This window comes from Papio anubis, chromosome 1 (genome assembly GCF_008728515.1).
Source record: "Papio anubis isolate 15944 chromosome 1, Panubis1.0, whole genome shotgun sequence".
In the NCBI taxonomy this organism is placed as follows: Eukaryota; Metazoa; Chordata; class Mammalia; order Primates; family Cercopithecidae; genus Papio; species Papio anubis.
Window position 1 is genome coordinate 37,545,026 of NC_044976.1, and position 23,122 is coordinate 37,568,147.

Sequence of the window (23,122 nt, forward strand, 5' to 3'; positions counted from 1 at the left end):
TTTTGATAGCGTATATGCCTTATTCACTGACCTTAGGACCTAACTCCTGTGTTAAGATGTGACTCTACTGTACTTGTCTTTTATAGTTTTCTGGGTCTGACTCTGGGAGGGCATACAAGATTTAGAGTCAAACCTTGATTTATTTCTGGAACTTACTAGTTTTGTGACCTTGGACAAGTTACCTAAACTATGTGCCTCATTTTCATTTCTTCAAACTAAAGATTCAAACAATTGTTTTCATAGGATTACTGTGAGAATTAAATGTCAGTGTTCAATAGATCTAATAATAAGTGACAGCTGTAGTCATGGTTATTGTGCTACCCATTCTAGCCTGGACCAGAAGAGAAGTTACTAGTGGTTCCGTAGGCAAGGGTCCCCGATCTGTTTCTTCCTTGTCTTGCTACTTCCAAGTCCTAGAACTAATTTAATTTAGAGCCATTGCCTTGGGAGAAGCTAGCATTGTCCAAGAATGCGAGTATCCCAGTTGCTAAAATACTTTCTTGAGTAATATACACAGGCCTGTTTACTGGGATGCACAATTGTTCTGGAGCTATTGGACTGCATAAATCCCTCTTATTCTGTGGACCAGTCCTGCTATGCTAATCAGCAGGGAATTGCTACTTCCAGAGTCTTCTGTGTGGTTTACAACAGCAAAAACTTGTTTTATGGGGTTGAATTCTCACTTTGGGGGAACTGTTATGCGTCTGTAAGAAACTTTATGATGATTTGGTCTTAAAAATAAGATTAAATCCTATCACTTTCACTGCTTGCCACCCTGTAGAGCTTGTCACTCAGATATGCTTAATGCCACTATCTCTCAAGTGATCTAGGAACTTCTGGTCTAGTAAACATTCTGCAGTGTAGAAAAACTCTTTTTTATTATTAACACTGGGTGGCTTGCTTCAGAATATTTCCTACATGTTGGGGCTTATCCCATGCTGGGTTTTTCTTGTGGTCAGAATTTTATATACTATAGTTCTTTTTTTTTTTTTCTTTTTTTTTTTTTTTTTTTGAGACGGAGTCTCACTCTGTCACCCAGGCTGGAATGCAATGGTAAAATCTCAGCTCACTACAACCCTCTACCTCCTGGGTTCAAGCAATTCTCCTGCTTCAGCCTCCTGAGTAGCTAGGATTACAGGCAGGCACCACCAAGCCCAACTAATTTTTGTATTTTTAGTAGAGACGGGGTTTTCACCATGTTGGTCAGGCTGGTCTCGAACTCCTGACCTCATGATCTGCCCGCCTCGGGCAGATTATAGGCGTGAGCCACCATGCCTGGCCTGAATACTATAGTTCTTTGAATGACTCCTTTCAATAGTTGTGCTTTGCCATTGGCTCTGATTCAGTTTTCTTTTCCTTTTTTTTTTTTTTTTTTTTTTTTAGGATTGCAGAGCAGTTGCTGGGGTGATTGACCTAGGCACAGTGGAGATATTTCCTATCTTCAAAGCCATGCAAAAGGGCCTCCTTGACCAAGACACAGGCCTTGCGCTTCTGGAATCTCAGGTTATCATGTCTGGCCTCATTGCCCCTGAGACTGGTGAAAACCTCTCTTTGGAGGAGGGCCTAGCCAGAAACCTCATTAATCCCCAGATGTACCAGGAGCTCCGGGAGCTACAGGATGCCCTGGCCTTAATAAGCAGGCTTACTGAGAGCAGAGGCCCTCTTTCTGTGGTGGAAGCAATTGAGAAGAGAATAATCAGTGAGAGAGTTGGACTGAAAATCTTAGAAGCTCACCTGGCAACTGGAGGTTTCAGTCTTTCCCCTAGTGAGAACTGTATTAACCTGGAAGAGGCTTTTCATCAAGGCCTCATTTCTGCATGGCTTCATTCAGTATTAGAGTCTCATCTTAGAACATCCAAGAATTTGATAGACCCTAACACAGCTGAGAAAATTGGTTTACTGGATCTGATGCAACGATGTATTGTCCACCAGGAATCAGGATTCAAATTACTGCCTGTCAAACAATTGGCAGGGGGAATGGTGAGCTTGAAATCAGGCCGGAAGGTTAGCATTTTCCGTGCAGTTCAGGAAGGGCTGATAGATAGGCAGGTCACTGTCCGGTTGCTGGAAGCTCAGCTTTTTGCTGGTGGCATAGTAGATCCAAGAACAGGACATAGACTTACAGTGGAAGAGGCTGTAAGACATAATTTGATTGACCAAGATATGGCCTGTGGTATCCTTATAAGGCAGCTTCAGACAGGAGGCATCATAGACACTGTCACGGGGCAAAGGCTAACAATAAATGAAGCAGTGAGCAATGATCTAGTAGCTGCTAAGATCGCCCTTGTGATTCTGGAGTCCCTCTGGTCATTCATGGGTTTGCTGTGGCCTGAATCTGGAGAGATCCTCCCAATTACAGATGCCCTAGAACAAGGTATTGTGTCTACTGAACTAGCACATAAAATCCTTAGTAACCGACAGCACATTAAGGCTCTGTTTCTACCAGCAACCACAGAGATTTTGTCCTGGAAGAAAGCAATAGAAAGTGGTATCCTGGACAGAGATCTTGCCAATAACTTAAAATCGATTTGTATACCTGATGTGATGCCCCACATGCAACTAGCAGACTCTGCAGAACAAAATATTAATCATGGAGCAGCAGTTCTACCGTGCAGCAAGAGCCAACCTAAGGCCATAGCAAGCAAGAGTGAGAATCTGTTGTTCCAGCTGATGACTCACAGCTATATTAATGTACAAAATGGACAGAGGCTGCTTCTGTTAGATAAAGAGCTGATGGAGATACTAACATCCAGAGACAAGTATCAAACAAGTCCTCCAGAAGTGGTTGAAATTGGACATCAAAGGCAAAAAACTCCTGAGGGTTTGCAAGAGTCAGCTAATGTGAAAATCTCAGGAACTTTCAGCGATGGGTGGACTGTGAGGTTGCCTGAGTTCCAGTTGTCTTCTCAGAACAAAGAATATCCCAATCAGGAAGATTGCACTACAGAAAAAGGCAAAAAGACCACTGCAGAAACAGAAGATTCTTCTGTAGAGAACCCTGAAGAGGATCTGTTTGTAGAACAAAAAGAGAGAAATTCAAATGTTGACTCTTTGAAGGTAATAAATAAAGTCAAATTAGAGGTACAAAGGCAGTTGATAGATACCAAAAGGGAAGACCAAACAGCAGTGTCTATCAAAGAAAATGCCAGCAGGGGACACCTCCTGACTGTACCTCCTGCGGAGGCGGAAGGTGTGCCGTTGGTGGTTGACAACGATCTTTTTTCTGTTGAAACACCAAAGAAAGAACATCAGCCTCTCAGAAACACTTCTTTTACGTGTCAGAATGAACAAGCACACACTCTTGAGACTGAATATATTCATGATGAAACTGGAGGATCTCACATAAAACCCCAAAGCAAAAAGTCAGAAGTTCAGGTAAAGAAAACTCTAGGTGTAAAGTTAGAACTAAAGTCTGAAACTGATGTGAACATTCATCCTCTGGACAAAAAGCAAATGTTAAAGAAAACATTTTTGGCTAAGGATGACCATAAAGAAACTCAAGAAGCACAGAATATCGCAGGTGGTAGTATGATGATATTAGAAAAGACTGATGAGGAAGATAATGGCAGGGAAACTTTTCTGTCCTACAGTCATCCATCAGAATTGCTTGAAGAAGCTACCTTAAATGTGTTATCTGCACAGTTACTAGATGGTGGTATCTTTCATGAACAAACAGGTCAAAAGCTCTTACTAAATGAAGCAATATCCCGAGGCATCGTGCCAAGTCACACTGCCGTGAAGCTTATGGAGAAGCTGAACATGTTTCAGGGGTTCTTTGACTCTCAGACGTGTGAGTCTTTGACAACTGAAGAAGTCATTAATGAAGGTCTGATGGATGAGAAATTATTACATAATGTCCTCATGGCAGACAAAGCTATAAGTGGTATCTTAGACCCCCGTACCCACACACTATGCTCTGTAAAGGATGCAGTTACGGTTGGACTTCTTGACAAGGAAACAGCCACCAGAATTTTAGAGAGGCAGGTGGTGACTGGTGGAATTACTGATCTGAAACGAGGCAAAAAAGTTTCAGTAACTTTGGCCTCAACTCTTGGCTTGGTGGACATTGCTGACCAGCCAGAGCTTATAAATCTGGAGAAAGCTTCCAAAGGTAGAGATGCTGAAAAAACAGTTAGGGAGAGATTAATTAGTTTACAAATGGAAACAACAGGACTTATAGACCCTGATAGTAAAGCCCCTTTAACAGTTGTGCAGTCCATTGACAGAGGTCTTTTGGAGAGAGAGGAGGCCATTCGTTTGTTGACTAAGCAGGTGCTAGATGGAGGTATCATTCACCATATATCTGGGATGAGACTTTCTGTTGATAATGCCTTCAGACATGGCTTAATTGGTGAAGATTTAGCCAAGAAACTCAAAAGAGTTGAAAACTTAAACATCCATCAGATTTTCAATCCTGAAACAAAGGAAACTGTTTCCCTCCCTAAAGCCATAAAATTAGATCTTATTACCCCAGACCTGAAAAGAGAAATCCAGGAAGTTCAGGCCTTTACTGGAAACTTTGTGGATCTCATTTCTAGTCAGAGATTGACCTTGGCAGAAGCTAAAAAAGAAGGACTGTTAACTAATGAAGCAGTATTGTCTCCAGGAATGATGCATGGCATTGTAGATCCCGAGAACTGCAGAATTGTCCCCTACTCAGAATTAGTCAAGAAATGTAAGATTGATATTGAATCTGGACAGAAATATCTAGAAGTAATTCCCTTCTCAGACATTAAAGATGGAGTGAGCGACAAAGTGCTTACATTGTCTCAAGCAATTCAGCTTGGAAAAGTAGACTTTGCATCTACGCTGAAGGTTCTGGAAGCCCAGGCAAATACTGGTGGAATCATAGACACTGCTACTGGAAAAAGACTGACATTGGCATCAGCTTTGGAAGAGGAACTGGTGGATGAAAACATGGTCAGAATTATTGCATCTCATCAGGTGTTAAATGGAGGAATTGTTGACATATTTAGTGATCAGAGAGTGACTTTAGCGGAAGCTATTGAGAAAAGACTGATCAGTCCTGAACTGGCAAATATGATCCAAATAGATACTTCGGAGTTCAGCGATCACAGGGCTCAGATTGAAAAGCAAGAGGGGATTGAAGTGTGTGCATTGCAAAATGAATCTCTAAGAAAGGATATGTTAATTGCTTGTAATCAGACTGCTGAAATGAGTTGTAATAAAGTAGAAGAGAGTGAGAGACTACTTCAGGTTGAAAATCAGTCTGCACAAGAAAAGGTTAAAGTGAGAGTTTCTGATGGGGAGCAGGCAAAAAAGAGCAGGGAAATTTCCTTAAAGGAATTTAGCTGCAAGGATCAACATAAGCCAAGAATGTCTCCAGATGCTAAAGAATTTATCAGTATCATAAATCCTCATAATCTTAAAGGTGAATCCTTGGGCCAAGTGTCATTGACACATACTTACTCTGAAGTTTGTGATTTTAAACTCAAAGAAGTGGCTAGAAATAACATGGGAAATGACACAAATGAAGAGCAGGAAAAAGCAGTGACAAAAATAGAAATTATTTCTCATATGAAGCAGTCTACCTCATGTCTAGATTCTGAAGAAATAAGAGAAAATCAAGGGGAAGTGATTTTGGAAGTACAAGAAACATATTGTGAAACATCAGGCAAATTGCCGAGTGAGCAGGTTTTGCAGCAACCAATGAATGCTGGGGTGAAAAGTAAGAGAGAGAAGAGGGAGGTGATTGTAGAAGAAAGCATCAGAACATGCAAATCAGCATTTCTTTCTGAAGAAAAGTTGTATCAGGAAACTGCCATTAGAGATGAGCATGACTCCCATATAAAGAGCCAACCTAGGGAAATGACCTCAAGTGAAAAAGGGAAAGAAGCTGATACAGAAAAGGGATTTTCTGTTATTTTTAAAACTGAAGACTCTTCTTCCCAAGTGGCACCTCAAGGAATTTCTGTAAAACATCTAGATGCTTTAACACTCTTCAGCTCTAAACAGGCCAGTGAAGGAAAAGTAAACAATTTAAGTCTCTGCTTGACTTTAAAACCAGAAGAAAACTTATCTCAAGAAATTGCTTGTGGGGCCCAGAGTGAACCATTCCCTTCTATGACCCCAAGACCTGAAGGATTGCACTACCAGGAATCAGATGGAAAAGCCCAAGTGACAGGCTCATCCCAAATTTCCAAAACAGACAAGTCTTTCCAAGGAACCACCAGACGGGAGACCAACTATCATCAAGATTCCTGTGTTACTTCTAAAACCAAGGAAACCAAACATCTCATTTCCTCATCTAATGAATGTAAAGAAAAGTCATACCAAGAAGTATCCTTTGACCCAGCAAGAGGTCTTAAATTGGAAGTAATTACAGTTTCTAGACCAGATTCAAAAGAAGTCAGTTATCTAGAATTCTCAGACAGAAAAGACCTTCATCATCAGGGCAGCAAAAGTGATGATAAACTTTGTGGAACTCTCAAATCTGAAATAGCAACACAGGAAATAACTGGAGAGAAATTTCTAGAAATGGCAAACCCTAACGTTACAGGTCTGCAAGCAGGATCCATTGAGGACATAGTGACTCAGAGAGGTTCCAGAGTCTTGGGATCCTTTCTTCCAGAGAAACTATTCAAAGGAGTGTCTCAGAAAGAGAATACAGGGCAACAGAATGCCATCATTAGTCCTACTGTTCCAGAGACCAGTGAAGAAAAGACAATGTCCCTAACAGTATGCTCTACAGTGAAGACAGAGAAGACACCACAGGAAAAGGTCAGAGAAAGCCCTGGCATTGAACAAACTCCCTTCATGACTGCACTTGGAGGAAAGGGAAATGGAGGTGTAAACCCAGAGCCCTTCAGAGCAACACAAGTAAGTGGTGTGCGCTTTTTTTTCCCCCTAAAGATATAATTAGTTTAATGCTAAAATTCTTAACTGGGTACAGAGTTTACATATGTATAATTGTATACCTATATACATTTTAAGGCACTAGATGATTCTCTAAGATATAACTTAGTTTATCATCATCTGTTTGTAACAAAGTTGTTGAAAAATTAGGCATTGGCTCTGAATGTCTTTCTGAAATCTGCAAGGGTTTTAAATAGAAACAAGCTAATAGAAATACTAGGATGGGCCGGGCGCGGTGGCTCAAGCCTGTAATCCCAGCACTTTGGGAGGCCGAGGCGGGTGGATCACGAGGTTAGGAGATCGAGACCATCCTGGCTAACATGGTGAAACCCCGTCTCTACTAAAAATACAAAAAACTAGCCGGGCGTGGTGGCGGGCGCCTGTAGTCCCAGCTACTCGGAGGCTGAGGCGGGAGAATGGCGTGAACCCGGGAGGTGGAGCTTGCAGTGAGCCGAGATTGCGCCACTGCACTCCAGCCTGGGCGACAGAGCGAGACTCCGTCTCAAAAAAAAAAAAAAAAAAAGAAATACTAGGATGATGCTACCTAAAATCAGAATAACTTTTGGAAATTTTGGTAAAATGACGCTTGTAGATTGATAGCTCTGAGCTTCTGCTCTCTAAGGAAGAATGTCAGAACTGAGTCAGCTTTCTTTTTGGCTCCACAGAATGTATTTACCCGGCAACTCTGTTTAGAACATGATGAAAAGCTAGTTTCCTATCTGTCTCTGTTACGGAACATTGAAATGAGGACCAGACAGATGCAGCCTTTGGAGCTAAACCTGGCAGAACTACAGGATCTGCTGTGTCAGGCCAAGGTAGGTTCCCAGGGACTTCCACCACAGACATGAGCTTCAAGATAGCTGCCTCCATCTTCCTTGAAGATTTCAAGACTTACTAGGACCTGCTTGCACTCTATTCTAGGGTAAACAATCTCAGACCCTTGTCAGATAATTATGAGATGGGCCACATTTGGATAGATTGGATAAGATTTATAAAGGATAGACTTTAACAGACCTTGGATTTGGCTATGAATGTAATTACTACCAATTTTTTTGTTGTTGTTGTTTTGCTTTTGTTTTTTTTGAGATGGAATCTTGCTCTGTTGCCCAGGCTGGAGTGCAGTAGCGTGATCTCGGCTCACTGCAACCTCTGCCTCCCAGGTTCAAGCAATTCTCCTGCCTCAGCCTCCCGAATAGCTGGGACTACAGGTACCCGCCACCACGCCTGGCTAATTTTTTTTTTTTTTTTTTTTCTTTAAGTAGAGATGGGGTTTCACCAGTTGCCCAGGCTGATTTCAAAGTCCTGAGCTCAGGCAAGCCACCTGCCTCGGCCTCCCAAAGTGCTAGGATTACAGGCACGAGCCACCACACCCGGCCCTACCAGTTGTTATCTGTGTGGTTTTGGATTGATTTAGGTAAATTCAAAGGCAGAGTGATTGGTTATGAAACTATTGCAGTAATTCAAACAAGAAATGTTGGAGGCTTAAAACAGTAGGTTAGATATATAAGTTAATCTCTCTTACTTCCTAAAACTATACTAAGACATCAGGAAAAAGGTTTTTTGTGTTTTAAGCACATAAATTCATAAAGAGCAAGAAAGGAGAAAACAGCAGTAAAATTTTAGAAGTTAGAAAGCAGATAGATGAGGAGGTAACTACCTTAGCAAGCTAGAGTAAACCAGATCCTCAACTTACAGTGGAGGAAGCTAAGGAACAACCTGATTTACACTACAGAACTCCCCAAAACCTCAAAAATTGGGAGCACCAGAAAGAGATGAAAGTGGATATGCAAACGGGCTTCTAATTGGTTTAAAGTCTGTTTAAGAAGCAATTAGACCTTTAGATTTTCAACTTACTTCACATAGCCTGGCAACTGCTCATGCCGTGCACTAACAAGACTGGATGTTCATCCTCTGAGGAAAGTAATTCAGAGTGTCTCTTGACTAGGGAGAGCAGCCATTTATTGAAGGTAAATATTCCATACAGAAATCAGTAGGATTAACTGGAAGTTCACATACATACTGAATTTTGAGCTATATCCTTGCTTCCGCTATGGTTTGACCAGCCCAAGGAGGAAGACCTAATGGTACTGACATAAGTGGTTTCCCGACTGTATAGCCCAACTCCATCACCCTCAGTGAAGACTACAGCCAGTAGAGTTTGTAGTCTGCTTTTTAGGGCATTACTCTCCACTTGAGCATCCGGAAAGCTTCTGATACAAAAGGAGAGGCTAAAACAAAGAAAAAGAAACTTGGACAAAATAGACTATTTAGGAAGAAAAACATACTCAGGGCCAGTCACAGTGGCTCATGCCTATAATCCCAGCTCTTTGGTAGGCCAAGGCAAGAGGATTGCTTGAGCTCAGGAGTTTGAGACCATCCTGGGCAACGTAGTAAGAAATTAGCCAAGCCTGGTGGTGTACACCCTAGTCCCAACCACTCAGGAAGCTGAGGCAGGAGGATTTGCCTGAGCCCAGGAGTTTGAGGTTTCATTGAGCTATGAATGCACCACTGCACTCCAGGCTGGGAGATGGAGTAAGACCCTGTCTTAAAAAAAAAGAAAGGGCCGGGCCCAGTGGCTCATGCCTGTAATCCCAGCAGTTTGGGAGGCCAAGGCAGGTGGATCACGAGGTCAGGAGATCGAGACCATCCTGGTGAACACGGTGAAACCCCGTCTCTACTGAAAATACAAAAAAATTAGCCGGGCATGGTGGCGGGCGCCTGTAGTCCCAGCTTCCAGGGAGGCTGAGGCAGGAGAATGGCGTTAACCCAGGAGGCGGCGGAGCTTGCAGTGAGCGGAGATCGTGCCACTGCACTCCAGCCTGGGCAACAAAGCAAGACTCTGTCTCAAAAAAAAAAAAAAACAGAAAGAAAAATATATTCGAAAGCACTACCATTTAAAGGACAAAAAATAAAATAGATTGAAAAAGTCTAACTGGAGATCTCTGAAGAACACCTGGAAATACTTGTCTCACAGAAACCAAAGGAGAAGGAGTCAGTCCTAGTAACTGCCGCAGGGAGATTGAGTACAATGAGGACTCAAGGGGAGATTCAGCTCCTGAAAGTTATTGATGATTTTGAACAGTTTCAGTGGAGTGATGGGGTATAAACTAACTTGCAGCTGGAATAAATGGGAGGTTGGAAGGTGGAGACAATTAATATAGATCATTCTTTCCAGAAGTCTTAGGTACAGGCAAGGAATGAGGTGGGACACTACTTGAAGGAGATGGATTGAAAGGAATGTTTTGAATGGGTTTTGGACTGAGGAGAAAGAACCAATTGAAAAAGAGAACTTGAAGTTAGAAGAGAGAGGAAGTGGTAACTGATAGAACCAGTCCCCTAAAAACATAGAAAGACAGCCTTTAGAGGGAGGAAGAGTGGCTATTTCACTGAAATTGGAGGTTAAGAGTTGTCATAGGATTGGAGTCACAATGAAGACAGATTGTAGTGGTTTACTGGTGCTCTCAGTATCTAGTGTGTGGCCTTGGGTAGGATGGCTGAACTGGGGCTGAGGATGATGCGCCAAAGAACTATATCAAGTTCTTCCACAGCTTATTTCTGGCTTCACTGTTGAGGACCAGAATATTACAGACTAGATGAGTGGAAAAGCTGGTTGGGGATAGCTTTGTGTTCTTTGGTTCCATGACCCTGGAATTTAGAGTGGAAGAGTCATCCTTTGGGTTTATTTTGTAGTACATTAATTCTGCACAGCTGCTCCTTGGAGAAAGGCATAATGATACTCTCAGAGAGGCAGCAAGTTACAGTGGAGGGAGCAGACTGCACTGAGTCAGAAAACCTGAATCCAAATCCTGGCTGTACTTCTTACCAGCTGGGTGACCTTGAACACTGTTCACAAATTTTTTTTTTTTTTTTTGAGACGGAGTCTCGCTGTGTCGCCCAGGCTGGAGTGCAGTGGCCGGATCTCAGCTCACTGCAAGCTCCGCCTCCCAGGTTTATGCCATTCTCCTGCCTCAGCCTCCCGAGTAGCTGGGACTACAGGCGCCCGCCACCTCGCCCGGCTAGTTTTTTGTATTTTTTAGTAGAGACGGGGTTTCACCGTGTTAGCCAGGATGGTCTCAATCTCCTGATCTCGTGATCCGCCCATCTCGGCCTCCCAAAGTGCTGGGATTACAGGCTTGAGCCACCACGCCCGGCCTGTTCACATTTTTTTTTTTTTTTTTTTTTTTTTTTTGAGACGGAGTCTCGCTCTGTCACCCAGGCTGGAGTGCAGTGGCCGGATCTCAGGTCACTGCAAGCTCCGCCTCCCGGGTTCACGCCATTCTCCTGCCTCAGCCTCCCGAGTAACTGGGACTACAGGCGCCCGCCGCCACGCCCGGCTAAGTTTTTGTATTTTTAGTAGAGACGGGGTTTCACCGTGTTAGCCAGGATGGTCTCGATCTCCTGACCTCGTGATCCGCCCGTCTCGGCCTCCCAAAGTGCTGGGATTACAGGCTTGAGCCACCGCGCCCAGCCCACATTTTTTTTTAAAGCAATGAGACATCTCTTCTGTAAATCCAGAACAATAACATCTACCTTGCCTACCTCATGAATTAGTGATTGCAAGAACCAAGTAAATTAATGAAAGTACATAAAAACATTTTCTAAGCCCTAAAATGTGTGTAGACATGGGGTAAGAGAGAAATGTGTTCACAGCTGATTCCCAGAGGGTTTCTAGTCTTGCTTTTATAGGTAACTCCACTTTATTCCCTCAGGTATTAGACAGGGAGTTAAAGGATCTGACCACCTTGGTCAGTCAGGAATTAGAGTGTGTGAATCAAATTATCATCAGCCAACCTCAAGAAGTTCCTGCTCAACTGTTGAAGGCTCTAGAGAAAGATGCCAAGAATCTTCAGAAGTCTCTCAGTTCTGTGAGTGACACTTGGAATTCCAGGTTACTCCACTTCCAGAATGCTGTGGAAATAGAAAAGGTAGCATTTTGCTTTTATTCATAAAAGCTCACAAAGTCTGGGTGGCTGGGAGATTTTCATAATGTGATTTGCCATTTATTTCTTAGATTAAAGTGTTAAATCAGCACACACAGCTAGAAGGCAGACTTCAAGATCTGAGAGCCTGGGTTGGCAATACCATTCTTACTCTGAACAGCAAGGGATCTGACAGTGAAACAGATGTTGACAGCCTGAACCGCTGTCTCCAACAATATGAGGTAAACTCTCCACCCATTCTCAAGCATGTTGTCTTTGTCCTTTGAGTTATATCAGTTTTATTTTCCTGCTAGGCAAACCAGTATCCATATTTATCTTTCTTTCTTTTTTTGAGACAGAGTCTTGCTCTGTCGCCCAAGCTGGAGCGCAGTGGCACGTTCCCAGCTCACTGCAACTTCTGCCTCCCGGGTTCAAGTGATTCTCTTGCCTCAGCCTCCTGAGTAGCTGGGACTATAGGTACCTACCTCCACGCCTGGCTCATTTTTGTACTTTTTAGTAGAGACGGGATTTCACCATGTTGGTCAGGCTGGTCTCAAACTCCAGACCTCAGGTGATCTACCCACCTCGGCCTCCCAAAGTGCTGGGATTACAGGTGTGAGCCACTGCACCTGGCCATTTATCTTTCTTAGGAAGATAAATTTCCAAGAAAGTCAGCTATGTTTAGGTTTTTAAATTATCATATCCCTGGCTGGGTGTGGCAGTTCACACCTGTAATACCAGCACTTTGGGAGGCCAAGGCGGGTGGATCACCTGAGGTCAGGAGTTTGAGACCAGCCTGGCCAACATGGTGAAACCCTGTCTCTACTAAAAATTCAAAAAAATTAGGCAGGCAGGGTGGCAGGTGCCTGTAATCCCAGCTACTTAGGAGGCTGAGGCAGGAGAATCGCTTGAACCCGGGAAGCGGAGGTTGCAGTGAGCTGAGATCACACCATTGCACAACAGCCTGGGCAACAAGAATGAAACTCCGTCTTAAAAAAAAAAAAATAGATCATATCCCTGGAGCTTCTGTGATTATGATCATTTCTTCCTTCAGCTGTTCTCTGAGATACCGTCTACAGAATGACCTGTTATTATCAGTCTCATCTTCTCTTTATAAATGAGCATCTAGGATCCATCCTTTGTTTCTCTTTTGACCAAGATCCAATCCTACAAACACACACACGCATACCAGTTTTAGGAGATCTTTTTGTTGTTGTTTGTACATGTGCAGGTTTGTTATATAGGTAAACTGCATGTCATGGGGATTTGATGTACAGATAATTTTATCACCTGGGTAATAAGCACAGTACCCAATAGGTATTTTTTCTGATCCTGTCTCTCCTCCCACCCCCTCACTCTCAAGTAGGCCCCAGTATCTGTTGTTCATCTCCTAGTATCCATGTATTCTTGTTTAGCTTCCACTTATAAGTGAGAACATGCCATATTTGGCTTTCTGTTCCTGTGTTAGTTTGCTTAGGATAATGGCCTCCAGCTCCATCCATATTGCTTTAAAGGATATGATCGCATTCTTTCATACGGCTGGATAGTATTCCATAAAATGTGGTGTCCACATTTTCTTTATCCAGCCTACCACTGATGGGCATTTAGGTTGATTCCATATCTTTGCTATTGTGAATAGTGCTATACGGAACATACACGTACATGTGTCTTTATGATAGAATGATTTACATTCCTTTGGATATATACCCAATAATGGGATTGCTAGGTCAGATGGTATTTCTAAGTTCCTGTGAAATCGCTGCAGTGCTTTCCACCATGGCTGAACTCAGGAGAATTTTTGATTGGTTATTTAGAGCATGGGTTGGCAAACTTTTTTTTTGTTTTCTTTTTTTTGAGACGGAGTCTCGCTCTGTCACCGAAGCTGGAGTGCAGTGGTGTGATCTCGGCTCACTGCAACCTCCATTCCCCTGCATGAGCCTCCCAAGTAGCTGGGATTACAGGCACACACCACCGTGCCTGGCTAAAATTTTTTGTATTTTCAATAGAGATGGGGTTTCACCATGTTGCCCAGAGTGGTCTCAAACTCCTGACGTCAGGCAATCTACCCACCTTGGTCTCCCAAAGTGCTGGGATTATAGGCGTGAGCCACAGTGTCTGGCCAGCAAACTTTTTAAATAAAGGGCCAGATAATAAATATCATAGGCTTTATGAACCATATGCAAAAGACCTATTTCTGTTGCAATCACGCAAAATTAAAGCAGCCGTAGATACATAAACAAATGGCTATGGCCATGTTCCAATAAAACTTTATTTACAAAAACATGTGACAGGCCAGATTTTGCTTGGGGGCCATAGTTTGTTGACCCCCCTGCTCTAGAGAGATGCTTTTCTTCTTCTTAAGCCCCAGATTAATTGATTCTCTTTATTAGTCAATGAGAGAAAAGTTAGGACCATGAGATACATGTGAGCCAGAGAGTTTTCTCCTAAATATTGTTCTCTTTTTTTGTTCTATTTAAGATTATATCAGGTATTACAGTAGTTTATCAACCCTCTGCTATAGAAAGAGATCCCTCTCCTTCAACTTTTTAGAACGTCAGAACAGAACTAGAAATGACCCCTCCTTCTGTTCTATCTTCTTCCTCTTCCCCAGTCTTAAGAGAAGCAGACATAAAAGTTTGTCCATGATCAACCTTGTACACAATCTCATCCCTCTTTATCATGCAAGAGTTGACCGGCCTCCTTTTCTTATACCCTTTATCCAAAGATATCACTGAGGGAGAGAGTTTCAGACTTTATTCAGGCTTTATCTCTTTGCTAAGATATTACAAAGAAGCATACATGAAAAAAATTCCCATGACATAGTATGAGATATAAAAACATAGAGACATAGAGCATGTCATACATTGGTGCCCTCTCCTAGTTATAACATATGAATCCTCTTGTCGGCAGAGAACAACAGTCTGAGCCTTGTTTTCCCAGTGATAGTTTCCTAAATTATTATGTTCACAGAGGAAGGAAGCTTTGTCTTATTGTTAGCAGCGGCAAATCCATGTGAGTCTGCAACAGCTCGGTTCTTGCCTCCTCACGCGAAAGAATTTGACCAAGGGGCATAAGGCAGAGGGAGAGACTGAGGCAAGTTTTAGAGCAGGAGTGAAAGTTTATTTAAAAGTTTTAGGGCTGGGCACGGTGGCTCACGCCTGTAATCCCAGCACTTTGGGAGGCTAAGGCAGGCGGATCACGAGGTCAGGAAATCGAGACCATCCTGGCTAACACGGTGAAACCCCTTCTCTACTAAAAATACAAAAAATTAGCCGGGTGTGTTGGCAGGCGCCCGTAGTCCCAGCTGCAGGCGCCTGTAGTCCCAGTTACTCGGGAGGCTGAGGCAGGAGAATGGCGTGAACCCAGGAGGTGGAGCTTGCAGTGAGCCGAGATTGTGCCACTGCACTCCAGCCTGGGTGACAGAGCAAGTCTCCGTCTCAAAAAAAAAAAAAAAAAAATTAGCCGGGCGTGGTGGCACATGCCTGTTATCTCAGCTACTCGTGAGGCCGAGGCAGGAGAATCTCTTGAACCTGGGAGGCAGAGGTTGTGGTGAGCTGAGATTGCACAATTGCACTCCAACCTGGGCAACAAGAGGGCAGTTCCATCTCAAAAAAAAATTCCATCTCAAAAAAAAAAAAAGAAAGTTTTAGGGCTGAGCATGGTGGCTCATGCCTATAATCCTAACACTTTGGGAGGCCAAGGCGGGAGGATCACCTGAAGTTCAGGATTTCAAGAGCAGCCTGGCCAACATGGTGAAGCCCCGTCTCTACTGAAAACAAAATACAAAATTAACTGGACATGGTGGCAGGTGCCTGTAATCCCAGTTACTTGGGTGGCTGAGGCAGGAGAATCGCTTGAACCCAGGAGGTGGAGATTGCAATGAGCTGAGATCATGCCACTGGACTCCAGCCTGGATGACAGAGTGCGACCGAGTCTTTAAAAAAAAAAAAAAAGTTTAGAGCAGGAATGAAAGGAAGTAAAGCACACTTGGAAGAGGGCCAAACGGGCAACTTGAGAGGTCCTAGTGTGCTGTCTGTCCTTTGACTTGTGTTTTATATGTTGGCATGCTTCAAGGGGTTATGTTTTTCCTCCCCTGGTTCTTCCCTTGGGGTGGGCTGTCTGCATGTGCAGTGACCTGCCAGCACTTGGGAGGGGTCGGATGCGCAGTGTGTTTACTGAAGTTGTATACATGCTCACTTGAGGCGTTTTTCCCTTACCAGTCGAGCGTTCCTAGGAGAAGTTCATATACCGATTTAAACACCGCCAGTTTGCCTCTTAGTGTGCATGCTTGAGCCCACTTGCCCAGCTCCTGAGATCTTATCAGTAAGCTGCTAATCACCAGCTTTACGTGTTTTCTATCTATTAAAAGCATGCCTTTCTCTGTTGCCGACTACAACCAATTATTATTTTAGAGAGATGGTTGAACAACCGCCTGACCATCACCTGATGGTCACCTGACATTCTTGGAGGTGACCATCAGGTAATGTGGAGGTGGGCAGGGCCTCTCATGCCCTGCTCATGTCTGCCTAACTACCTACTGTAACATTATGATAAATATTCAAGAAGCCCTTTCTGCCTACTTTGCAGGATTGACTACTCTCAATTGATCTACTGTCAGTTTCAAAGTGATGGAGATCCAGTATAACATAACTGATAATCACCGAATGTTTGTAGGAAGATTACTTGCTTTTAATAGTCTGAAAACAGATGATTTTAGTGTTTGGATAGTTTTTACTACTTTAAGGGAAAAATATAACTATAACACAAGAAAGTCTGAGTGTAATCTTTCACAGTTTTAAAAATAGTATAAACAGCATCATTTACTCAAAAAATCAAAATTTAGGCTGGGTGCAGTGGCTGATGCCTGTAATCCCAGCACTTTGGGAGGCTGAGTAGAAGGATCGCTTGAGCCCAGCAGTTCGAGACCAGCCTGGGCAATGCAGTGAGACACCGTGTCTACAGATAATTTTAAAAATTAGCTAGGCATGGTGGTACACACCTGTGGTCCCAGCTACTTAGAAGGCTGAGGTGAGAGGATTGCTTGAGCCCGGGAGGTCCAGGCTGCAGTGAGCTTTGTATGCGTCACTGCATTCCAACCTGGGTGACAGCAAGATCCTGTCTCAAAAAACAAAAATTTTAGCAAATCACAAACAAATTATGTATTTTCTCAGTACTGGCCTACCAGTAACTCATTGCTGGATGGATACAAATAGATATTTGAACCTAAGAAAGAACAATTAGGTACATCTCAGATCAGAAATTCATGTTATATTTTCCAAAACTTTTTGAAAAAATTTATGGCCAGGCGCGGTGACTCACGCCTGTAATCTCAGCACTTTGGGAGGCCAAGGAGGGCGGATCACTTGAGGCCAGGAGTTCAAGACAAGCCTGGCCAACATGGCAAAACCCTATCTCTACTAAAAGTACAAAAAATTAGCCAGGCATGGTGGTGCGCACCTGTAGGCCCAGCTACTCAGAAGGTAGAGGCACAAGAATTGCTTGAACCAGTGAGGTAGAGGTTGCAATGAGCCGAGATTGTACCACTGCACTCCAGCCTGGGCAACGGAGCGAGACTCCATCTCAAAAAAAAAAAAAGTCTCTCTCACTTTCGGTCTCTCCAAATTCCTCATAAATTAGAATTAAGTTTCCTTTACTGGACCTACCTTGATTTCCAAATGCAGTAAGCAGCTCTATTATTTATGCTTGCATAATTATACTATTGCTAATCCAAAATATCTGTGAATTTATTTATTTATTTATTTATTATTATTTTTTTTTTTTTTTGAGATGGAGTTTCACTCTGTCGCCCAGGCTGGAGTGCAGTGACGCAATCTCGGCTTACTGCACGCTCCGCCTCCCGGGTTCACGCCGTTCTCCTGCCTCAGCCTCCCAAGTAGCTGGGACTACAGGCGCCCGCCAGCACGCCCAGCTAATTTTTTGTACTTCTAGTAGAGAAGGCGTTTCACCGTGTTAGCCAGGATGGTCTCGATCTCCTGACCTTGTGATCTGCCCATCTTGGCCTCCCAAAGTGCTGGGATTACAGGCATGAGCCACCGTGCCCAGCCAAGAGAGACTTTAATTCTAGTTTGGCCCTAGAATCATTAGTGCCAGTTATGAGAGTACAGGAAATTAGCCTCTCTGATTCTGTTAGTTTTCTTCATGGACTGAGAAATGGAAGTATCATGGTTTTGTTTTGCTTTTTGTTTCCTTTTTCCATTTACCTTAGGATTTGAAACAGCCCATGGCTGAAAGGAAATCTCAGCTGGATGCTCTTGCTTTTGATGTTCAGTTCTTTATCTCAGAACATGCCCAGGACTTGTCCCCTCAGCAGAATCGACAGATGCTGAGGCTTCTGAATGAACTGCAGAGGTCCTTCCAGGAAATTTTGGAACAGACTGCAGCTCAGGTGGATGCCTTGCAGGGCCATCTTCAACAGATGGAGCAGGAGGCCCTGGTGAAGGTCAGACTGAACCAGCAGCTGGGCTCAGTTTGTCTGTGAGGGTGTCCTCTGTCATTGGGTTTTCTGGCCAGACTCTGTGCATCATGATTGCAGGAGCTTGGGTTTACCAGTTTTGAAATTTCATGTCATGCAGGCCAGTATGGTTCTAGTCCAGGAGACACCTGTTCTGGCTGTTTTTCTTGCCATGTCTTTGGTTTTATGTATGTGTGAGAGAATGTGTGTGTTGACATGTGTATGCATATGCAAGTGTTTTCTTTTAGTGAGACTTTTTCTTCACTGTATCTCATTGTCTGTGACTTTCAAATGAAAATCATGTATCTAGTCCTTTCCCTACTTTACTTTCTCCTTTAGCATTGTTTTGAGGGCTCGTAAGAACATCTAGATACTCTGAGCTCTTGAGGAGAAGCGTTCTGAAATCAGTTTCATTCTATTTCATCTATTTCAAATGATTTACAGTAAGGTTCCCTGACAATCCTTAAGTGGCTGACAAGGAAATTTTTATTAGAATCATATTAATTTTTGGCTCTTTAAAAATTAATATTATTTTCTTGCACCTTTCCTCACATTGTAGTGCCCAGTGCTTATTCAATCATGGAAAACAGTATGTAAAAGCAGGCATGATACTAAAAGAAACAAACAATCAAAAAACTAACCATCCTACCACTTCCATCACAACTCACTTCTTGCAAAGCTCAGCTCAACATAATTGCATTAATAATAACATCAAAACCTTAGAATACCTAGAATGATGTTCATGCCATTTCTGCTGTTTGAATAGTAAGTTGGCATATAACAAGATGATATTAGAATTGTCATTATCACCATAAAATTTGTCTCAAGGGCTCCTTTATTAAATATTGTGCAAAAACTTGAGCTTTTGAGTCAGACTTTAGGGGAATTAGGGTAGTTTATGCCATATATCCCCTTTTACTGTCTCATTTTTTCAACTGTATTGAAATTGAGATATACTAATGGAAAGCCTTAGGTTACCTTCGAAAACTGAGCATGTGCAATGCTCTCATTCGAGAGTTTATATAGCATGATATAACCTTTGGATAATTAATGAAGTAAAATTCGTCTGAGCCACCTTAAGACAAGATCCAGCCCAGATTCAGGGTAGACGCCTGAGCTGCAGCAGGTGATAGAACTGCATGTGAACATTCTCCCTGAGCATGTAATTAATTCCACAATGCTTATTAACCTTGTTGTTGTCAGAAATGCTCTGCTTCTCTCAATATTTCCCCTGAATGTGTGTGTATGTCTCTGTGTTAACTTGTTTGCTTTGCTTTTTTCAGATTCAGTCTGCACCCATCCTAACCCATGAAGATCCTGTTTTACAGCTGAAGAGCTCTTAGGAGTTCTCTTCCAGAGCCCTTCTATTTGTCCTAAAGAGGGGGAGAGAGGGCCAGTTGGGCACCTGTTTGTAAGTGCAGGTGACTAAAACGCCATCAGAAGGTAGAAACTGGTGGAAAATGGTTTTAGAAGGATGGTCAGGAGAACACATCATGCTCAATTGCTCAGTCAGGTGCTTCAATGTCATACAACTGAGATAAAATCTAGAGAAAGGATCAGGCACAGAAACATATTCCCTCTCTCTCCTTGGGCCTGACCTGTTCCTTTGATATTAGTGTAGACACCTACAGGACTGAGCCAGTTGCTATTCTTGGGCACTTTCCTTCTCAAAATAGCCAAATCTAGCCCTTCAGCCTGGCATGTAATCATTTTATTTAATGAGTCTCTGGATTGATGAGATATTTGATTTATAAAGTCAGCTCAATTATTAAGAAGCTCAATTAACTTATGAATTATCCAGGTCTTTGATTTTTCTTTCTACTCCAATTCTTCTACTTTTGCATATTATGTAGCAAGTCTCTGGTTCTAGTGGAGGGATTGATCAGAACCACTAAATTATTATCATCACCATTATCATGTGTGGATTTCAAGCATCTGGGCTCTTTCTTCTCCATTTCCAAAGATAATAACAGCAGCTGGTGAAGGAGCCCCCAAACCAAAACCTGAACTAGAAGCATTCTCATAATTATCCTGATTGTTATCCAATACATAGACCCAGATCAATGGACTGTCCAAATGAGGGGAGCTTTCCGAATATGACTTCTGTGTCTTTTCCTATGCTAGTCTCCCACCAACGTTTCCATCCTTGAGATAACCTTCTTGTTTTACATTTCAGGGAGTTTCTTGTATTTATAACATGTGAATTAGTAAATGTTTTTTGACCCCTTTGCATTTTAATTAGACCCTGCAGAAACAACAAAATACTTGTCACCAGCAACTGGAGGATCTTTGCAGTTGGGTAGGACAGGCAGAAAGAGCACTGGCAGGCCACCAAGGCAGAACCACCCGGCAGGATCTCTCTGCTTTGCAGAAGAACCAAAGTGACTTGAAGGTCAGTGTGAATCCATCAGTTTTGACACAAAGTCTCACTCTATCGCTCAGGCTGGAGTACAGTGGCATTATCTTGGTTCACTGCAGCTTCGACCTCCTGGGCTCAGGCAATCCTCCCACCTCAGCCTGCCCAGGGGCTGGGACAAAGTCATGAGCCACTATGTCCTAATTTTTTATTTATTTTGTAGAGATGGGGTATCACTATGTTGCCAAAGCTGGTCTCGAACTCTGGGCTCAAGCAATCCTCCTACCTTGGCCTTGGCTTCTCAAAATGTTAGGATAACAGGCATGACCACCGTGCCTGGCGATGTTTTCATTCCTTCGACAAATATTTATTGCTTAAGGGTTAGCAATAATGGTAAACAGATATCATCCCTGGCCTTGTGAAGCACACAAGTCTAGCACAAGTCTAGTAGGGCATACAGAAATTATACAGATTATTATAAAAATGAACATAAAATTATTAACTGTTATATCTGTGAAGGAAAACTCATATGAGAACATATAGCAGAGAGACCCAATCTAGAGTAGAATTTCAGAAAAGATTATCTTGAAGAATTGTCACCTAAACTTGAGAAATGAAAGATATGTAGGGGTTAATGCATGAAGAGGTAGGAAGAGGAAGAGAACATACCAGACAGAGGCTTATGTATTGTTCTTGAGGTGGGAATGGTATTGAGCACAACATATTCAAGAACTGAAAGAAAGCTAGTTCAATTGGACTGCAAAGAACAAGAGGAAAATTAGGGAAAGTTGAAGTTGGAGGGGTAAGTGGGACTTATATCACACAGGACCCTATAGGCCACATTAAGGATAAGGAGTGATACCCAAGAGAGTATAAAGGCCCATCAGGCCTCGACTATGCGAAGATCATGTTGTCAACAATTCTTTATGGAAAGAATGATCCCTTTGAGGATAATGCATTGCAAAATGAAAAATCTCTCATGCTCATGTTTGTGGACAACCTTCTTTTTTGGCTTCACTAAATATTTGCTTAGAAAATGAAGTAAAATTTCTTTGCATCGATTTAAGCCTAAACCTGAAAAAAATTGTAGTCAGGGACTATATACAGGACTATATGTCATCCTAGCCATTCCATCTTTATACCATTAGAGGACTTAGAAGCACGAAAGTTGAAGGCTCTGCCATTCCTATTTTCTTGTGTTAAGGATTTACAGGATGACATTCAGAATCATGCCACCTCATTTGCCGCTGTTGTCAAGGATATTGAGGGGTTCATGGAAGAGAATCAGACCAAGCTGAGCCCACATGAGTTGACAGCTCTTCGGGAAAAGCTTCATCAGGCTAAGGAGCAATATGAGGCGCTCCGGGAACAGACACGGGTGGCCCAGAAGGAGCTGGAGGAAGCAGTGACCTCTGCCTTACAGCAGGAGACTGAAAAGGTAATAAACTGCTATGACAGTTGATAGTTTTCAAAAAAGAATTTTGGTACCAACACAAAAGACAATGAGGGGAAAACAGTCTCATAGCATGCACAGAATCATGAGAAAGGGCTACTTCAGGAGCTAGTCTGGTTTTTGTTTTTTGAGACGGAATCTCTGTCACCCAGGCTGGAGTGCAGTGGCATGACCTCAGCTTACTACATCCTCTGCCTGCCGGGTTCAAGTGATTCTCCTGCCTCAGCCTCAGCCTCCCAAGTAGCTGGGATTACAGGTGCCCATCACCACGCCTAGCTAATTTTTGTGTTTTTAGTAGAGATGGGATTTCACCAGGTTGGCCAGGCTGGCTAGTCTGTATTTTTACAAGAATCTTTATTTTTACAAGAAACGTCCACGAGGAGTTTGTAAAGGAGTTTGTCAGTGCAGTTGGTAAAAAGTACATATTCCTCCCCCAACCCCAAAACATCTTGCTATCTGCATACTCAGTCCTCTAATTAAAAAATATCAGAAAGAACTTAGTGAGGAAGGGTATTATTATGGGGAGGAAAAAAGCAAATGGCTTTTTTTTTTTTTTTTGAGACAGAGTTTTGCTCTGTTGCTGAGACTGGAGTACAGTGGTACAATCTTAGCTCACTGCAACCTCCGCCTTCTGGGTTCAAGTGATTCTCGTGCCTCAGCCTCGTGAGTAGCTGGGACTACAGGCACATGCCACCACACCCGGCTAATTTTTGTATTTTTAGTAGAGACGGGGTTTCACCATGTTGACCAGGCTGGTCTCAAACTCCTGACCTCAAGTGATTCTCCTGCCTTGGCCTCCCAAAGTGCTGGGATTACAGGTGTGAGCCACTGTGCCCGGCCAAATGACGTATTTTAATATGAATCTAGACTGGTGATCTAAGAGTACTAGGGAAAAATATCTATGAAGTCTTAGTGAGCCAAAAGCTGTCCCCGAGCTGCCTCTATAGTTACAGTGGGAATCGTGGCACTGGGATAAACCAGAGAAGCCAAAGTCTCAAATGGTCTTCTGCACCCCAGTCAGCACTGGCGGATTGAATTTGAATCCT

General features: G+C 42.9%; 1 protein-coding gene across 41 annotated transcripts in view; it reads left to right on the plus strand.

Moving 5' to 3' along the window:
* The window catches only part of MACF1 (microtubule actin crosslinking factor 1), a 409,997-nt gene that overhangs the window by 247,644 nt on the left and 139,231 nt on the right, over positions 1-23,122 (plus strand). For 32 of the 41 annotated variants that reach the window (XM_031667185.1, XM_031667174.1, XM_031667208.1 and 29 more), the window contains 7 exons: positions 1,384-6,840; positions 7,542-7,691; positions 11,586-11,801; positions 11,888-12,037; positions 18,022-18,255; positions 20,510-20,659; positions 21,828-22,061. In XM_031667185.1, coding sequence (XP_031523045.1) covers positions 1,384-6,840; positions 7,542-7,691; positions 11,586-11,801; positions 11,888-12,037; positions 18,022-18,255; positions 20,510-20,659; positions 21,828-22,061 — 6,591 coding nt within the window. The remainder of the gene's footprint in view (positions 1-1,383; positions 6,841-7,541; positions 7,692-11,585; positions 11,802-11,887; positions 12,038-18,021; positions 18,256-20,509; positions 20,660-21,827; positions 22,062-23,122) is intronic. The other 9 variants (XM_031667267.1, XM_031667265.1, XM_031667270.1 and 6 more) reach the window with 3 other exon arrangements.